This window comes from Arachis ipaensis, chromosome B5, assembly GCF_059453495.1.
Source record: "Arachis ipaensis isolate K30076 ecotype BB chromosome B5, ASM5945349v1, whole genome shotgun sequence".
Classification (NCBI taxonomy): domain Eukaryota; kingdom Viridiplantae; phylum Streptophyta; class Magnoliopsida; order Fabales; family Fabaceae; genus Arachis; species Arachis ipaensis.
In genome coordinates, this window is record NC_142440.1 from 14,267,172 (window position 1) to 14,287,564 (window position 20,393).

General features: G+C 35.8%; 2 protein-coding genes across 15 annotated transcripts in view; both read left to right on the top strand.

Annotated features, from left to right (window-relative positions):
• LOC107642999 (putative sodium/metabolite cotransporter BASS5, chloroplastic) overlaps positions 1 to 20,393 on the top strand; it is a 70,576-nt gene that overhangs the window by 8,583 nt on the left and 41,600 nt on the right. The gene's annotated exons all lie outside the window — the stretch shown is intronic.
• LOC107643001 (transcription factor TGA10-like) overlaps positions 13,281 to 20,393 on the top strand; it is a 33,172-nt gene continuing 26,059 nt past the window's right edge. For 8 of the 14 annotated variants that reach the window (XM_088488300.1, XM_088488298.1, XM_088488301.1 and 5 more), the window contains exons 1-8: positions 13,281 to 13,565; positions 13,865 to 13,909; positions 14,077 to 14,136; positions 14,290 to 14,367; positions 15,334 to 15,702; positions 15,789 to 15,833; positions 15,932 to 16,039; positions 16,605 to 19,553. In XM_088488300.1, the coding sequence (XP_088344426.1) occupies positions 13,281 to 13,565; positions 13,865 to 13,909; positions 14,077 to 14,136; positions 14,290 to 14,313 (414 nt within the window). In that variant the 3' untranslated portion in view covers positions 14,314 to 14,367; positions 15,334 to 15,702; positions 15,789 to 15,833; positions 15,932 to 16,039; positions 16,605 to 19,553. The remainder of the gene's footprint in view (positions 13,566 to 13,864; positions 13,910 to 14,076; positions 14,137 to 14,289; positions 14,368 to 15,333; positions 15,703 to 15,788; positions 15,834 to 15,931; positions 16,040 to 16,604; positions 19,554 to 20,393) is intronic. The other 6 variants (XM_088488304.1, XM_088488293.1, XM_088488294.1 and 3 more) reach the window with 4 other exon arrangements.

The following is a 20,393-nucleotide window of genomic DNA, read 5'->3' on the forward strand; positions in this document are numbered from 1 at the left end:
AGGGCAATACGGAACTCCTGAACATCACTCCACCAAAGGAAAAGCTCACCCTCGAGAACCCCTTTTTTGATGAGATCACTAAGTTTCAGATGCCGAAAAACTTTGTATTACCTACAGCGCTGGAACCATACAAGGGGTTCGGTGACCCCCGAGCTCATGTCAAAAAGTTTTAATCCATGATGTTTTTTAACGGCGCTAACAACGAGCCCGTGCTTTGCCGAGCTTTTCCTACCTATCTTGATGGTGCTACATTACTGTGGTTTTCTAAACTGTCTGCAGGTTCAATTTCCTCCTTTGAGGAGCTGGCAAAATCCTTTATTGACTATTTTGCTGCATCAAGAATTTATGTCCACAGATCAGACTACCTAGGCACAATCAAGCAAGGCCAACATGAGAGTTTAAAGAACTACATGACCAGGTTCTCCGAGGCCACTATGGAGATCCAAGATTTGGATCCTGCTGTCCACCTGCATGCCCTCAAGGCCGGCCTCCGACCAGGCAAATTCTGGAAAACCATTGCGATAACAAAACCAAAAACACTGGAGGAGTTCCGAGAAAGGGCTGCAGGTCAAATTGAGATTGAAGAGCTCCGAGAGGCCCAAAAGCCGGAGAGACAACCTCAGCGGAGGGATGAGGAAAAAGCTTTCAGATCACCAGGCAACAAGGATACAAAGAGGCCCTTCAAGCTCACACCAAAATATAACACGTATACCAGATTCAATACCAAGAGAGAGAACATCATAAAAGAGATTCTGAATGCCAAAATCGTGAAGCCACCAGCCCGAGCAGGGAACTACCAAGACCAAAGGTTCGTGGATAGAAGCAAGCACTGCGCCTTCAACCAGAAGTTTGGCCATACCACAGACGACTGCGTCGTTGCAAAAGACCTGCTCGAAAGACTGGCACACCAAAGGCTCTTAGGCAAATATGTCGAAGGTCAAAAAGCCAGAGGTACAAACTCGGACAGGAACGAACACAAACAAGCAGTAACAGATAAGAACAACAAAGAACATACAGCTTCTGATCCGCCAAGAGGAATCATCAGCCACATATGAGACTAACCACGTACCATAACCTTACTTAGAACAGTCTATGAGGATTTACAAGTGGTAAAGCAAATGAAGACTTCCGCTATCGAACGAATAGTGGCTTTTAACCCCTCTGTTGTGCACTAAAGGCAGTTTCCTGCTGTTATGCCAAATGTTCTTATATAGTGAAGGTAAGAGTTCAAGATGCTTGCGCTTTTCGTCTTGTTGCATGTGCCTTACGGTATCCAAATCCAGTCCTCTCTGCTTCCTATGATTGAAGTGAAGATCTGCAATAGACTGTCAGGTGTAGGCTTGCTTCGCATAGGCTCGGGTCGGTGGTAACTAAATATAGAGAGAAGAAAATCAGGAGGATACGCAGGCGGAGGTGAAACAAACTCAGCCAGAAAATAAAGCTATAGGGCAATGCTGGCAATCGAGGGAACATTGCAGCCAAAGAAGGAGGAGGACCCAGATGTCACAATATCCTTCAATCAATCAGACTTCAGATCGGCAAGCCCTAACCTCGACGACCCAGTAGTAATCTCCATCCAGGTTGGAGAGCTGTTGGTAAGAAAAACACTGCTGGACCCAGGTAGTAGTGCTGATGTTTTGTTCTATTCTACCTTTAAAAAGATGAAGTTATCAGAAAAAACAATACAGCCTTCCTCTGGAGAGCTAATTGGGTTCTCTGGAGAAAGGGTCCACATCATGGGACACGTATGGATAACGATCACGATGGGAGAGATCCCTATGTCAAAATCCATCAATATTCAGTACCTAATAGTAGATTGTTATAGCCCTTATAATATTATTATTGGGAGACCCGCCTTGAATATATTCAAAGCGGTAGTGTCTACCTTACACATGTGTGTTAAGTTTCCAGTACAGGAAAACAGGATAGCAACAGTGTACGCCGACCACCAGGAAGCTTGGCAGTGCTACAATGCCAGCCTGAAACAAAGCCCGACGAACATGACAGCTCGGGCACAAGTCCAAGCAATACACGACACTGCAGAGATCCCTACGTTGGCCGAGCTCGACCCAAGAGAAGACCTCGGCGAGAGACCCCAGCCAATGGATAACCTCCACCGAGTGATATTAACATCAGATGACAAATAGTACACACACATTGGTGAAGCACTAGAAGGAGAGGAACGCAAAAAGCTTATAAGTTTACTGCGCCAGAATGCCGACCTATTTGCATGGACACCGGACGACATGCCTGGAATAAGCCCAGAAGTCAGCTGCCACAAGTTAGCAATTGACAAGGCAGTCCGACCAGTAGCACAAAAGAAAAGAAACCTCGGAGAGGAGAAAAAACAAGCAGCACTCGAAGAAACCAAAAAGCTCCTCAACGCAGGTTTTATCAGAGAAATCCGCTTCACCACATGGCTATCAAACGTGGTAATGGTAAGGAAAATTTCAAGTAAATAGCGCATGTGCGTCGATTTTACAAATCTAAACAAAGCTTGCCCTAAAGATGCATATCCATTACCTTGCATTGATAATTTAGTTGATAATGCTTCTGGTTTCAAAGCCTTGAGTTTTATGGATGCATACTCTGGTTATAACCAGATTTTGATGCACCCAGAAGACCAAAGCAAAACAGCTTTTATAACAGAACATGGAAATTTTTGTTACAAGGTAATGCCTTTTGGCTTAAAGAATGCAGGGGCGACATATCAAAGATTAATGGAAAAGTATTCCAACAACAGATAGGCCGGAATATAGAAGTCTATGTAGATGATATGGTAGCAAAAACACCTGCACAAGGGTCACACTGTGATGATTTGGTAGAAGTTTTCAACCAACTCCGAGCATATAACATGAGGCTCAATCCAGACAAATGTGCTTTTGGAGTCCAAGGAGGGAAATTCCTTGGCTTCATACTAACCTCACGAGGTATAAAAGCTAACCCAGAGAAATGCAATGCAGTGCTGAGCATGACAAGTCCAAAGATAGTAAAAGAAGTCCAGCAAATAGCAGGGAGAATAGCCGCCCTATCACGTTTCCTGCCTGCAGTGGCAAACCGATCTTATCATTTCTTCCAGACATTCTCTAAGGGCAAGAAATTCACATGGACAGACGAATGTGAAAACTCCTTTACGGAACTCAAACAGCTCTTAGCATCACCTCCAATACTCCAGAGACCAGAGGCAGGTAAGCCGTTGTTTTTTTATTTATCAGTATCTAACCATGCCATAAGCTCGGTCCTAGTGATGGAAACAGGAAAAAAAGCAAAACCCAGTGTACTTCATTAGTAAGGTACTACAACCAGCAGAAATAAGGTATCCGAAGATAGAACAGCTAGCACTGGCACTAGTCACAACGGTAAGAAGGCTGCGACATTACTTTCAAAGCCATACAATCATAGTACGAACAGACCAACCACTAAGGCAGATACTAACCAGACCCGAGCTGGCCGAACGGTTAATAAAGTGGTCAATCGAACTATCCGAGTTTGACATCCAGTACGAGTCGAGAAAGGCTCTGAAGTCACAAATACTCGCCGACTTTGTGTCAGAGATGACCAATGAGGCACAACACACATCAGCAAATTGGAGTATACATGTGGATGAAGCATCAAACAGAGAAGGAAGCGGAGCTGGGGTACTGCTAAAAGAGGGAGAGAAAGTGATAGCCGAACAATCACTACAATTCTGCTTCAACGCAAGTAACAACCAAGCGGAATATGAAGCTCTGCTAGCAGGATTAAAGCTCGCCCAACAACTCAGAATACTTCAGATAACAGTCTACTGCGAATCATTGCTTGTAGTACAACAAATCAAGGGCGAGTACCAGGTAAAAGATCCTTTGTTAGAGAAATATTGGCTCATAACAAATGATCTCATCTCAAAGTTCAGTAAATTTGATATTATTCATGTAAACTGAGAACAAAACACCAGAGCCGATGTGTTATCCAAGTTAGCCACAACAAGGCAGGCGGAAAACACACTGGCCCTGTCACAGCTAACACTCAACAAGCCGAGCTTTGAGCAGGACACAATCTTAAGCATCATGCAGGTACCAGATTGGAGAACACCCTTTTTCAATTACATCAACACAGGTGCCGTGCCAAACGAGGAGCCGAACTTGCCGCTCTTCCGAAGAAGAGTAAGTTTCTATACAGTACTCAGAAATACCCTGTACAGACGAGGACACTCCCAACCACTCCTCAAATGCATCAGTAAGGAGGAGGCCAAAGATGTCATGGCAGAAACCCACGAAGGGGTTTGTGGAAACCACATCGGTGGCCGAGCATTGGCCGCAAAGATACTGCGAATAGGATACTATTGGCCGACAATAAAAAGGGACTGTATCTCGAAAGTAAAGGCATGTGATAATTGTCAAAAACACGCCACCCTCATGGAGATCCCGGCTGAAGAGCTCCACACCATAGAGGTAAGCTGGCCTTTCGATAGGTGGGGATTGGATATCCTCGGACCTTTTCCAAAAGCGCCAGGTCAGGTAAAGTTTCTTTTAGTATCAATAGATTATTTCTCTAAGTGGATAGAGGCACAACCGCTAGCACATATAACGGCAGAGAAAGTGCAATCTTTCTTATGGAAAAATATTATATGCAGATACGGTATCCCAAGGGAGATAATCTCGGATAACGGGAGACAATTTACAGACCATAAGCTCGCTACCTTTCTAACAAATTTTAACATTAAACATCATTTCAGCTCAGTCGAGTACACGCAAACCAACGGGCCAGTTGAATCAGCTAACAGAATCATCTTGCAGGGATTAAAGAAAAAGCTCGGCGAGGCTAAGGGGGAGTGGGCCGACCTCATTCCAGAAATCCTATGGAGCTACAACACCAGCATTCAATCTGCTACAGGAGAAACTCCTTTCAAACTGGTATATGGTGCAGAGGCACTAATCCCAGTAGAAGTCAGTGTCCCGACGTTACGGGCCGAGCTATATGATCAATCAAATAATTTACAAGTTGGGGCAGCCGAGCTGGATCTTGTGAAAGAAGAAAGAGACATCTCAACCATAAAGCAGCGAGCTAGAAAACAGTACATAGAGCGAAGACACAACAAAAGAGTAGTTCATAGGTCTTTCATTAAAGGATACCTCGTACTCAGACAAACAGAAGAAGCTCGGAAGCCTCCAGCACATGGCAAATTAGCAGCAAATTGGGATGGACCTTTCCGAGTTCTCCAAAATCTCAGAAAGGGGGATTACAAGCTAGAAACCCTTAAAGGAGATCAACTTCCGGGAACCTGGAACGTCTCCTCATTAAGGGGATATCAATCATAACACATGCTGTAAATACGCGAATGATGGTACTCTTTTTTCCCTCCGAAGATTTTTTCCCAAAAAACACTTGGATTTTACTCGGAGAGGGTTTTAATGAGGCCGGACGCCACAAAACATTATACCAATGTAACTTACATTACAAGTAAAACATTTTTATCATGGCAGTTAGCATATATTTCAACCAACAAACATTCAAAATAATCCGAGCTTCATACTCGGAAAACACAAAACGTACGCCGAGCATATTACTCGAAAAAATACAAACAAACAAAACAACATTAAGTTGCCCAAACAAAGCCTAAAGGCTCACTCCACCATACCTCCTATATCAAAGCTACCGCTCTACTTATTGACAGTCTGATAAGATAAGAAATGGCAACAGATAGCCATCTTCAATACATACACGCAATTGATATCACAACACAACATACCATTATCACAACTTTGCCAAATATCATATTTTATAAAAAACTAAACAAGTCACCGTCAAACCGAGCTATATACTCGGAAACCAAAATAACACGACCGAGAATAATACTCGAAATTGTCCAAAAGAACCAAAACAGTCAGATACAAGTCTCAAATCCAAAACACCATATACAAAACCTACAAAATAAAAGCACAAACTAAAAAAGGCCTAATCTGCCTTATCACCCATGCTGGATCCTTCGCCATCACTTCCAGCACCAGCCTCGTCATCCACAAGCTCACCATTCACGACCACCTTCATAACATCAACCTTCGAAGGGTCAGATTCCGGGTATAGCACCTTGACCTGAGAAACGGTGCGATCAAATCCTTGAGCAAAAGCCTCATAAATCCCACTTTCCAACTCTTTGATCCGAGCAGAAAGCTGATCATTCTCGGACCCCATAACCTTCAGTTTTTCAGACGATGTCTTCTGCAGTTTCCTCTCGTCAGCCAATTCCAGCTCCTTCCTCTCCATTGAAGCAGAGAGCTCAGCAATTTTTTGGTCCTTCTCCTGGATAATCCCAAATAGCTCCTCTACACGGGAAGCCTCTTTCTCCTCCCGCTCCAAGGCAAGCTCCTGTGCCCGACCAATGGCAACGATCCGAGCACCAATCACCTATGGAAAAGAAAACAAGTAAATAGGTGACATTAACAAATATTTACAACATTACAACAAAACCTGTACTTGAAGAAATTGGCTAACACCAGCTCGGCCAACTTCGTCAATCATCTTCATGTCATCCGGGAAGCAGCAAAGTTCATCAGCCATGGTGCTAAAAGGATACCACTTTGCCCACAAAGACCTAGCATGCTCGTTTTCATCGTACCCATAGAGCTTTTTTTGTGATTCATATGCAGACTCAACCATCTGCAGAATCATAGAAGACTCCCCCTTACCCTCTAAGACCTCGGCAAGGCTGCCTTGAGCTTGTCCTCTTTTCCTCTTATGCTTCTGCCCAGGACCATATTGAACCAAAGCAGCAAGACCTTTCTCGACATTAGATGAAACTTCTTTCTCACCTTTCTTGCATTGATTGAAGAAAGACTTCAAACCTGCAGTGGTGATGGCATGAGCTTTCTCGACTGCAAATCACAAATAACCAAATCAGGAACGACAGATCAAAACAGAAATAGGAAACAAACACAGTAAAACTAATTACCTATGTGATCGTATACAGCCTGTCTATCAGTATCCCATTTCAACATCTCGGCAACCGACAACAAATCTTTTGGACCCAAGGACTTAAACAAAAAATCCATCACGATATCATCATCAGGAAGCCTATCATCTACATCCAATGCTTGATACGGCTTGGCACACCAAAATAAAGGAAATCTCTCGACTAAATGCTCGTTCAAATAAAATGGGAAATCCTCAGGTACACTCCTAACCCTTACAAACATGGATTTAAAGTCCTTAAACGAAGACTTATATAGACCAAACACAACACGACGGAGATAGCTACTAAGGTTTACCCACAAGCCCCTATTCACCCCTTTTTCTTGAAATAAAGAGAAAAACAGTCTCAAAGACGGCGGATGCTCCAACAGATCCATCAAAATTTCGAACGCTCGGACAAAACCCCAGGAGTTAGGGTGAAGCTGTGATGGGGCACAATTTAACCAATACAACACCCCACACTCGAATTCGGTAAAGGGAAGTCTCACACCCAACTCAGTAAACAGACAACTATACATGAAAAAGAAAGACCAATCGTCCAGTCGGTTGCACACTCGGTCACCTCTCTCACAAGGTAATAACTCTATCCTAACATTACTACCCTCCTTGATCCAGAAATCTGAACCCAACAACCTCACCGATTCCTCATCATCAAACTAGGAGGCATACTCTTTCACCCTAGCATCCACCCAACCATATAGGTCACCCACATTACAGTTCTCCATTAACGAGGAACGAAACGGAAAGACAAAAAAGCAAAAAAGAAAAATAGAAGAGGAGTTAACACTGACCTTTCTTACTCATTCTCAGTCAGGTAGAAGACACAAACTTTTTTTCAAAACACAGCAGTGTGAAGGAAAGGAGAAATGAAACTATAGATAACTCCCCTAAAACACAAACGGTTACAATACCACAAGCATTTAATCCAGATTGTTAAAAAAGATAAGCATTAAACCCACTACAAAATCCAATGGACAGGGGTGCCTAGAAAAACGGGGCAGTTTCACATCAATCATGTCATAATGGCACGCAGAACGAAGCCACCCAAAATGTTTTGGATTCTGTACAGAACCAAGCCGAGTTTGGGGGCTGCAAGGAGCATATACGACAACAACTCAGCGACCGAGGATTGCGGTACTCTTGGTTCGAAAGCTCGCCTTAGTCCTGTCCAAACCAACGCAAGCTTGGGGGCTATGATACGTCACCCTTATCCTCGGCCTTACGCCAGCTGCCCGATAAGCTCGGCATGAAAGCAGACAGGAACGGCCTCACCCATTTGAAAATAAGAAACGTGCTCAGCAAACCTAATCACCAAAACAGAATATCATAACCAACCTACAAACTAGGACTTATCTCCAGTAAAACGGATAAAACAACTCCTATAAAGCCGAGCTAATATCCTCGGCTAAGGTTCAGGTTCCATTCTCAGTCTTCTATTCTTTACTTAGCTAATTCACTAAAGATCATTACTAACTTGAGCGTCGGAGTATCTTTTGCAGGTATTCCCACCGCGGTGTTCGATCCAGACCGACGTATAGCTCTTCCTCTCCGACAGCTGCCTGCTTGGAACAGCTAAAGCTCGGTCACCCCATTGCCAGGACGAAACAATAGGCATATATGTTGCTTCATTCCCCGTTCCATTTAGAATATGAACTTTATTAAAATAGGTTGAACATACAAAATGAATGGGTGGTTCCGTTATGAGTTGCAGGTATTGGTGTTTCTTCAAGCGGGGCTGACCGAAATTGGTAACTTCACAATGTGCATTGCTGCTTACAGGATATACAAATCGTCCAGCGAAGGCTCCATTAATTTTTGAATGAGAGCAGTATGTATATATATATATATATATATACCTTGAATGGAAGTTCTATTCTTCTCTTGTGCTGATTCTGATTGCTAAACTATATCTTCCATGAACATGCTGATCATTTACCAAAATATATTGATAGACAACTATAGAATAATCCCATAGGCAAAGGCATAGGGTTCACATGATTACTTGAATTCTTTTCATTACATTGAAAAAGAAGCTTTTCAAAGCTACAAGTTTTGCTCAGTTTAAGAATCAAAACAAAGTACCTTATTACTTGTGAAAGTAATTTAGTGAAGATTTTGCCAGGGTATTAGTTAAAAATTCTAAATAGAAAATATTCAATAATAATCAATACATTTGAAAATTTCAACATGTATTTTACATCTCTAAGATCAGCTTTGTGTGTGTTTAGATAAACTACAACTTACTAGGGTAGTGACTTGGGTAAGCTTTTGTAGAATTCATTCTAAATAAACTTCATTGGAGAAATGTAAAGCATGTGTTATATATTGAAGCAAATGGCATTTGCATGCAGCCTTCCACGAGATCAAGTAAGCAGAGAAGTCCCCTCCAAAATGGTTTGAAGATGTGGTCCATTCCTTTCATAATTCACGTCATTTTTCTTTTCAAGTAAAGAAAAGGCATCCCATCTTATCTACTCTCTAAAAAGTCCATGCCACCCCATAAAGATAATGAAAGCATTAATCATGGCTCATCAGTCACAAGTCAAAGTGTCAAACTTTGATCATCTACATGAACCTATAGTTACTCTCTCACTGCTCGTCTGCTCCCCTAGTTTCAGTACTAAAGTTACCTCAGTTGTGGATTCAAATCCACCCCTCTTTTTTTTTTCCTTTTCAATTAAACTACTGGCATTTGTTTCTATTAGCAGAACTTCCACTAATGCAGCCTCCTCTTATTGTTTTTGTTAGTTAGGATGGTGTTTAAGATGTTATTATTTGATCACTTAGTTACTTTGAAAACACATGCATGCTAGCTATTGAATCTCAAATGGATCTGTTTCTCTATTAATCCTATTTTGGCTATTCCTAGCTCCTTGAATTGCAATATTTATTTTGGAAACTAACTAAAGGAGTTGGCCTAATGTCGTGACTCGTATAAATCTATGGATGTTTCAAACTGAACTTTATTGATATGTACATACTATAGGGGAAAGAAAAAGCTGGTTCTGCGGGGTTCAATCTAATCCTTCAATTTTTTTTAAAAGCAAATATATATGTCAAACTAAAAGGGAAAAAAAGAAGATTGAAATAGAGCATATATAACAAGTGGAAAGAGAGATTAGATAAGCATTGAGAAAAACTGAAAATTGATGCACCAAAACAAATTTAAAAAGCAGGATAAGTTTGTTATCAATTTTATCAACAATTGTAGGTTTCAATTATTCACTTGCTTTTTATTTGACGTTTCGTATTCATATCGATCTATATTGGTAATGATCATAGTGTGAAACAAGGTTGTCCTGTTATAAGTTATAACTAATTTGTGTGAAACAAGGTTGTCCTATTATAAGTTATAACTAATTTTTTGGTATTGAGTTTGTTTAACTCATTCAGTTTTAAATTTTAACAGTAGATCAGAATATTAAGTCATGTTTTAGGACAATTCCTCCAAACAAGTCTAATTCCACACAAAATATGTAAAACTCATATATGATTAATAGTTCAACCCTTAATATCACTATTCGGGTAAATAACCATTTTTGACCATATAAATTTAATGGCTGCAAAACTAATAAAAAAAATTAAACTAATACTGTATTCATGAAAGATGAATATTGTTTAACAAAAGTAATCAATCATTGAAATTAAATTTGACTCTATAGAAATTATTTTAAAAAGACAAAATAATTTTGTATACACAAGGAAACAATGGCAAGAAAGAAACAAAGGATCCTTACATATTATATATGAACTAGACTATTTGTATTTCAAGAACTAAATCAACCACTTATGTAGAATGCATACTGAAATGTGAAATTCATATGAAAATGTAATAAAGGGAGCCACTTAGATAAAGATGTCAAAAATATCTTTATTTAAAGATATTTTTTAAAAATTAAAATTTAACACATATAATTAATTAAATTATATTATTTTTATTAAAATTAGATCAAACAAATCAGTTAAGTAAAAAAATTAATAAATTAAATTTTAAACAGGTATAAATTAATATTTTTTATAAAAAATTATTACAACATCTTTATTATAAACCACAACTAAAATATCTTTATTATATATAGAAAACTTTAAATTCTAACCCTATAACAACAACAGAGAAGAAAAGGACTAAAATTTAAGATTTTTAAAATTAATATATATAATAAGAGTATTTTAGTTATTTTATATAATAGGGATATTGTAGTCATTTTTTATAAAAAATAATATTAATTTAGATCGATTCAAAATTTGATTCACTATTTTTCGATCAAATTAATTTGTCTGATCCAATTTTGACAAAAATAACACAATTTAAGTGATTATAAGTATTAAATTTTAATTATTAAAAAATATCTTTAAAAAAAGACGTTTTATCCGTCTTTATGGGAGCATCCCCATGTATAAAATATCGAATGCACATATACACAAATACAATTGATGATTTTTTTTTTTGCATTAAAAAAATAATCTATGGACACCTCTATATTATATACAATTCACATAGAATATCCAACACATTGGGAGTCATATAACCTAAATCAATGCATAGTATTCTGGTGTGGTAGTTACTACTCTACAAACATTAGTTTCATATGCAATCAACACAACACAATTACAATATTCAGATAACTCAATTCTCTCATGATAAGTTTATATATTAACGGTCTTAAACAGACCCGAATCTACAACACTAAAGACATGCATTAGCTTTATATTTTGTTATCTCTCATGAGGAACAAATTTGTCTGACCATTTACTCATATTATAGTCAAACAGAGAGTTGTAGATATATCTAAATGGTGGATTTGTGAGCACAAGATAAAAATGAGATGAAGCTGCAGCAAGTAATTCATGATTACCAATGAGTACTATATTGGTCTGAAACAGATTTTCCAATTTCTATAAGTAGAAAGGAATCTCAACAGGGAATGGACGTTGACTCATCAACAAAGAAGTATAACACCAAACAAATCCATCTCAGACCTGGGATTAAATACACAAAGTGGTTGCTAATATGCTATATGCTTATGAACAAAAGATTATACTAATAATATAATGTTTTGGTTGAAATGAAATGGCATGGCATTATAGTACAACTTTATCAACACATGTTAAAGTTGTTATATATTACTAGTATTTTTTTTTAATAAATATATTAAAAACTTATATTATATATTTTTTAACTTAAATTGTAAAAAATGAAATAATAATCCAATGTCCTCCTAGGTTTAAAAGGATATCAAAGATTGACCTTTCTTTTTCACCCTTTTTTTGGGGCCATATTTTGATGGGAAAGTAAATACTAAAGAAAAAACAAAGTCTCATCAAAGGTAATTAATCTATCTCATTGCTGAATTTATTGTGTTCCCACTAAGCATTTTTTTTTTCGGTGACTTAAAAAATTTTTCGTGACTGTTCCCACTAAGCATTTGAAAAATACAAGAGTCATATTTGTTTTTAAGTACATATTGTCCTGAAGAGACCCACAAAGGGAACCAATAAGAAAACACAGGCCGTTACAAGAGAGAGAATGGAGTAGGACTCACTGATTCTAGTGCCTTCCTTCACAAGAACCCACATGTCCAATTTCCATTTTTTTATTAAATTTGTAAAATTTTTATTTTCTATATAATTTTTACTTGAGCCACCTTTGAAGGCCCACAAGGGATAGAGACATGTTTGCTGGGACAGTAATCACAGTATGTTAAGCAAGCACCACACAATATTTTTTCTTCAAAATGAAATGAAATATGATTTCAAGTTAGAGAGAGTGGCAAAGCAAGCCAAAGACATTAATCAATAATCAACCAGGTTTCTTCATAGAAAATAGTAAAAAAAAAGAAAAAGAAAGAGATAGAGACAGAGAAAAAGACAAAGACTCACCCTCCTTGCATGATTTTCTTTCTTTATTTTTTCTACTGACTCCATAACTGCTGCAAAAGGAGGAGGATTCGGTTCCTCATTTCTCTTGTCTTTTTCTATGATTTTATTTATTTTGGTATAGGCTTCAATAGTCCTTTATGGTTTGGTGATCCTCTCAGATTTTACTTTTGTGATTCTTGCAGCTTTATTCACAACAACACCCAGACCTACAGCTACACTAGAAATGTTCCCTTCATGGCAATCAGATTTCACCAAACCTCAAGGGTACTTGTACTACTCTCATCTTTGACCATTCAAAATTATTAATATAAAGTTTCTTATGCTTACAAGTAATAAGTTCAAACAATAATGATATTAATATTAATCATGTTGGGTTTGAATCATGCTCATCAAAATTAAATCTTCGCAATTAGGGAGGTTCAAAATCAGGAAGGAGAAATAGAGAGGGATGGATGTGTACAAAGTACTCACAAACAAACAAAGAGAGAATCTTTTCAGTACTTATCACGTATCAAAGTTTTCTCATTTTAAACCCCCGTGTCCTACCAAGTTTAATTACTATCCTCCTCCTCCTCCTCTTCTTCTTCTTCTTCTTCTTCTTCTCAAGTTCTAAGCCACAAAAAACAATGGCTGAAAATGATCCCTTTTGCTACCCTTATCATATTGATTATTGCATGCCTCAAGAGAAATGGTCTAAGGGACTTGATCAGCATTCAGAAACTCTTCCTAGAAATTCTGTGAGAAAATATAATCATATTTTTCTTTTCTTTTTCATTTTGGATTGAAAAAAATTGTAGCCCCCTTTAATAGCTTAGCTATCTAAAACATGTTCTAAACTTGTATCCATTTCCCTCCCTCTTTTATACCAAGAAGCTTCTGCTATGGAAACATTTTTGTTCTGGTTTTCTAGTCCCAAATTCTACACTGATTTTTTTTAGCCAAAAAAAAAATGTTTCAAATAAGCTTTTTTTCCTTCTTTATTCTGCAATAATCAATCTGTTTCAAATAAGTTTTTTTTTTTTCCCTTGAGTTGCAGAGGAAGGGAGCTGGTTCCACATCAGAGAAGCCACTTGATGCAAAGGTGTTTGAATATGAAAGCATATATTATCATTTCTCCATAAACTTATTTTTTTTGTATCTATATCTCCTTCTCTATTATATTTTATAATATAGTTTCTGCATTATTGAAGCTATGTTAACTTCTTTTACGTTTATTATTATTTTTTTCTATATTACTTTTGCTATCAGACATTGAGACATTTGGCTCAAAACAGAGAGGCTGCAAGAAAAAGCCATCTATGGAAAAAGGTGTGTCCTATTATTATATGGTTGCACAAATTCAAAAATAGTTGTTAAGAGATAAGATTAAAGCATAGCATATATTGTAAAATGGTGAAAAAAAATGATTGGATGTTGATAAAAATGAATAATAAATGCATTTTTTTGCTGTCTATGGAACAGGCTTATGTGCAGCAATTAGAGTAAAGTAGATTAAAGCTTACACAACTTGAACAGGACCTTCAAAGAGTTCATTCTCAGGTTCTAAACTCATATACATTAAAATGAAACCGGTCTCAAACTTAATCTTCTCTATTAATTACCATGGCCAAAGTGTTTATTTTTTATTGTCCATGGTTTATGATATAGGATTTAGGATTTTTTTTTTCATGTTTAAAGGTTTCGTTGTTATAGTTTTGCATTAAATTTTGAGAGTTTATGGCATTGTGTTTATTGTGTATTTTATGCTTATTTATCTTTTATTATTATAACTTTGTTTTCTGTAGCTTTATGCTTATTTTTTTTTTTAAAAAATCTCAACTAGTTTATGTTGTTAAAAGAAGTATATATTATCCTTTAATTATTCTTTAATAAATATTTTTATGCATAGAGTTTAGTGTTTATAGTATAGAACTTACGGTATAGGATTTATATAATAAAATATATAATTATCTTTCAATAATTTTCTAAGCAAATTAGGTGAAAATAAACATTAATAATATAATATTTTTTGTTATTATTACCTCACATTAGAATATTAGATAGTTATTTTTAAATTCTTCATCTTTATTTAAATTTAAATGATATTCTCTATATTTTTGAATATCAGTGTTCATAAAAATATTTTTATTATTCATCCTATAACTCCTATAACTATAACTATCCTTTAAAAGAAGGTTCATTCGGTAGTGGAAATCCAACGTGGCATGCTGCAGATTCATTCTCAACAATTCCTTATTTCCTTCCTCCTTACATCAAGCTCATCTTTCCCATCCCGTGTCATTGTTGTCACTTGCCACAAATACAACAATTGAGCATGAAATTTCAAATTTTGAATTCAAAATCAAAATTGAAAAAGAGATTCATTCCCATCATTTACGTTCTCCCTCCATTCTCAATTTCTATTTTTTTTCTTCTTCTTCATCATCATCTTTAGTTCCTCCTCCTCCTCTTCAGTTTGTTTCTCCGTTCTCTGATACTATTTTTCGATCTCTTTCTCTTCTTCAGCTCTTTTTGTTCCTAATCTAACTTGAAGGTGGAGATTATAGAGTTTCAAAGCAGTTGATATCACTGTACCTGATGGCTCCAACCTTCAGGGGTGGTCGTGGTGGTGGAAGGGACAGCAGCGGTGGTGGTAGGGGTACGAAGATGGATGCGGTGGCGATGGCGGCTATGGTGGTGGAGAAGTCTAAGGCAGCATGGGTCCACTGTCGTGCATGCTACAGCCGTGTTGGAATGGGTCAAGGATTGCAACCAGAGAGGAGGCAGATGCAGAGGTAGGTTCGGGGCGTTTGTGCCGGCAGAAGCTGCTACAACTATAGGCATTTATGGGCATTTTGCAACAGACTGCCCAACAAGCTCTATGAGAAAATGAAAGTATAAGATTTTAATACCCCTGCTCATACTTCTCTTTGTTTTTTTTAATATTATTTTTGTTTATTTAAATTGTGTCTTCAATACAGGTAGCAGCACCAGATCACTCTCAAGAGACGCGCTCCCACCTAGGGGTATTTCTTTTTTCTTTTTCCAATGACAGATTCGTAATGGTTTGCGATGATGAGTTGTGTGTGTTCCTTACTATTTGATCTGCTGTAAATGTCTGTAGTGTTGTTGTGAGGCGTCCTTCTCCGTTGATGCCGAAAATCCACCGTTGATGCAGAAAATTCAGAACCGTTATATTGTTGCCAGGATTCTAATTGCCCTTCACCAAAAGGTCTTAACCTGTTTCCTTCTTATCTTTAATTTTGCATCCAATAAGAGCAAGTGATTTCAAAATAATTTAGCAACTAAGGTAAAAGAAGATCTTTCTACAGCTACTGTGGAGGTTTGTATCCACTCTATTGTGTTTCTGTTAATTTTTTGTTCAATTCCTTAAACTATATCTACTATATTCATCACTCTTCAAGGTAATGAGTTTCGATTCTCAATTTTGGGTCTTTTGTCTTCTAAAATTGGGTCAATTTTTTTTTTCACTACCCATTTCAGCTTTGTTGCTTTCAAATGAAACTTTGTAAATTCCATGTTTATGTTAACTCTGCTACATGATTCTATTCTTCTTTCTGTGCTTAATATTGCGTGCATCTTGGTTTGAATTAATATTGCATTGTAGCTAATATATTATATCCTTCTTCTCCCTGCATAAACAATCTTTTACTGTGGAAAAAACTTTTTGAAAATTGGACTGAGAAGAATTTAGCATAAATACATTATGATTTAATCAACTAGCAGTGTTTGACATGATAGAAATTAAACTATATCTACTGTTGTTTTCGTTCAAGGTGAATCTGATCAGAATAAATTGAAAGGAGTTAAGTTTACCTACTGGCAGCAAGTAGCAACTATACGCCTGGTTCATCCTGCACCACCTGCTCTGCCTTTTTACTTTGTGCTTTGGCATCGTTAGGTAATGTTCTATTTGTTGTATTGTTGTTGGATTCCTTTATAGTGTTTGTTGCATGGCTCTCATATAAGGATAGATGCCATATAAGGATAGATCTCTAATGTTATTAGCGGTTTCAACATAGGAAGTTGCTAGGGTGTCAGCATTTGTTCTATGTCCTTCTGGAGGTCCTTGCACCGTTTCCTTCAACCGTACACAATTTAGCATCCATAGGTTTAAAAATAATTAACCAATGACTAAAGCACAACATAGTTTTAGCCTCATAGTGATCACCAAGTCCTGTTGCTGTTGATCATTACAAGTCAAAAGGAATATAACCATGCATTAATGATTAAATTCTTAAACCTTGAAAGTCTCTCTCTCTCTCTCTCTCTCTATATATATATATATATATATATATATAATTAGAAATTTTCATTTTTGCTGTTTTATTGCTTCCCCAACCTTCATTTTCGTTTTATCCAATCGAGAGAAAAGTTAACATAAGGGAGGGTGATGTGCATGAAAGTTTTTACACACTACAAAATTCAGTTATATAGTCTCGACCAGTTGTAAATGAATTTATCAAGAAGAAAGACTTCACTGAAAGTAAATTTTATAGATGAAATATGTTATATTCTATTTCTATCAAAGATTCATTATCAATCTTTCACTCCACAGCATAAAGTATCATAGTTTAGCTAAACATATACCACGTACAACCAATCCCCAACATTTTTAGATGAATTTTAAAATTCTCTATGATAGTTCCCCTGATGTTCAATTCATCACCTTAGATCCTGTATATCTCTAATTTTCTATTTATTTTCATGTTAAACTTGGTTTCACAATTTCCATTAAGCATATTTTCTTTAATTAAGATCTCTTTCATATGCCATAATTTGATGTTACCTTATATCTAAATTTTAATTGTTCTTCATTCTTGAGCATACTGGAATTTTAATAGTGATATTTCATTTCAGAAACTTCATTTCCTCTCTAAGAGGGTTCTTTATTTAGGTTTTGATGTAATTTGAAATTTATTGGACACTGGACTGGTAAGTGTTTTTAGTTGTGAGCTATTAATTATTAATTTGGTGTTGTAAAGTAACATGATAAGGATATTTATAAAAACTAGCTTCAATTTGGTTTATATCATGTTAAGTTTGTCTACTCAAGTTTCAACCTATCCGTTCTGATTGTGAAAAACTACTGCTCTTGATATGATGTGGTTAGTCTTGAAAATAGATGGTTCAGATTTAGGCACTTCTAATTATTGTAAGGCTTTACATGTAAGTGCATCATAGTTTGCATACTTGCAAGACTATTTCCACTAATGAGTATTCGTTTATTTTTAGTATTATATAATTTGGTAGTTGTTTACAAAATAGTGAAATACTCCACATCTGATCAAACTATCTTTTATTGGTGCTTTTCTTAAAACTACATTACTCTGATTTTATTTTTACATTGTTATTGACCAAAACTCATGCAATTTAAAAGTTATCTGCTCTTCACATATAGAATGTGTCAAGTCATTTTTTTATAACTATAAAAGAATGGTGCTTTTTAATTTTGTTGCCTTATGATATGTAGTTATTAGTACAAGTTAAACACGCAAATTATGTGTGCGCAAGAAAAAGAAAGAGAAATAAAAACGTAAGCCAGCACAAAGTTTACATATCTAATATAATTCTTAACTACGCTTATCATAAACCACAAATATTTGCTCATTGTTTTTTGAGGAAAAGATTCAAGAAAATGTAAAGGCGCAATGCAGTTGTTGGCCACATATGTTCATCATATCAATCTTATCCACTGTTCAATACTATTATATTTAATATGTACAATGAGAACAGTTTATCCTTTACTTTCTAAAGAGTAGTTTTTTTTTTTTCAAAAAAAAAAACTTTTTCAGGTGTGAAGTCTCAATAGGCTTGAATTCTTCTACCTTTTTAATTGTTGGTTTGAATTCTTCTCAGTAGGACCCATTCTCTTTATCTGCTACCTATTACGTTCTGATTTCTAAATACCATGAAATAGGTGCTCATTCTCATGATGTATAGGTATTTAATTCTTTCAAAATATTTTGTAAGAGAATTAGTTAGTTTGAATTTGTTGTAGTTTACTTAATGCATCCATTGCTTTCATTTTTTTTTTAATTTGTGATTATGTTGTTTCTCTCGGTTGATCAAATAAAAAAGTTTTAATATTTCTCTTTTAATATATATTGAGTATGAAATTGAAGCTGTGGTGAAAGTAGATAGTACTGTGAGTGTGAATAGAGGCATGATTAAAGGGAGAGCCACTCACGGAGAAAAGAGAAAAGGGCAAGAATAGGTACTCTTACTTATCCAAGTGCTCTGGATTCTGGATGCTTATAATTTTTTTTTGTTTAATTCTTGAGTATAACAAATTGTGATTTTTCCTTTCTTTAAAATTTGTTGTGGTCATTATCTTTATGTTATAATCTTGATACTCTTTATATAAAAGTGGTTGTTGATACATTTTTATCGAACTCTAAATAAAGTTTACAAATTTCAATCACTTTGCGTTCTACATCTGCCCTCAATGCTCCATGGCTCACCAAAACCACCTTCTTCCTTACCAATTTGTAACGAGATTAACATCTAACTAAGGTGCTTGAAGCCACAAAGTTGTTGATCCATGAATGATGTTATACAAATTACTACTTATTGTAAAAAATAAAAATCAAAGGGGATATTCCATTGATGCCAATTTTCTGGATTAATTTCTATAAATGACAAAGTTGATTCTAACTTTTTTATTTTGCTCTTTTCAGAAAGTTATTGCAGAATCTTCTTCCTCTTATTATTATTACATTCAGGTTTTCTTCTTCTTATTATTATTCGATTTATTGGCTAAAACATTTGAGATTGGTTAGCACCCGAGTTTTTAGATAAATTTGAACTATGGATATAATTGAGTTTGAGGAAAAACTGTTCCCGGAAGTGATGCTCAGGTAAGAAGATTGAATATATCTTCAATGATGAGTGGTAATTGCATTGACTATATTGTCTCTTTTTTATTCTTATAGTCTTTATGGTAATTTAAGAGTTATGATGGATGATATTTTATTTTGGGTTTCATTAGGTTATGATGAAAATTTTTAAACTTTTTATTTTTCAGGTTAAGTCTATATAGATATGTGGATGTCATCTGTTTTATCCATAAATATTTTTGTCAATATTTATTTTGTTTATAATTTTTTACTACCACGAAGACAAATCCTTAGTTATCAAAATATTTTCATTAGTGAGCATCATTTGAAAAGTTTATACTCATTGATGATGAACACAAGTCAACATATCTTTAATGACAGTTTTGGAATCCATACGGTGTCAAATCGTGGTGATAATGTATTGTACAAGTTGTATTTTTGGGGTTGTTTATGATCTTTGTGAAAAATGTCTTATCACTGAAAAAATTGTGCATTAGCTACAATATGTATCAACTAATTTTTTTTGTATGCTTTTTAGTTTTACAGTCTTAAAAATAAAATGGTTGAAGATAATATATTACAATTCATTCATGATTGATATATGTATATCATAATTATTTTATCTTTAAATTTATTTATTTCTTGCATTATTTTTTATTTATAATTGTCCCTCTAAAATTAATTATCAATTTATAATACACTTTCAAATTATATAAGATTTTAAAT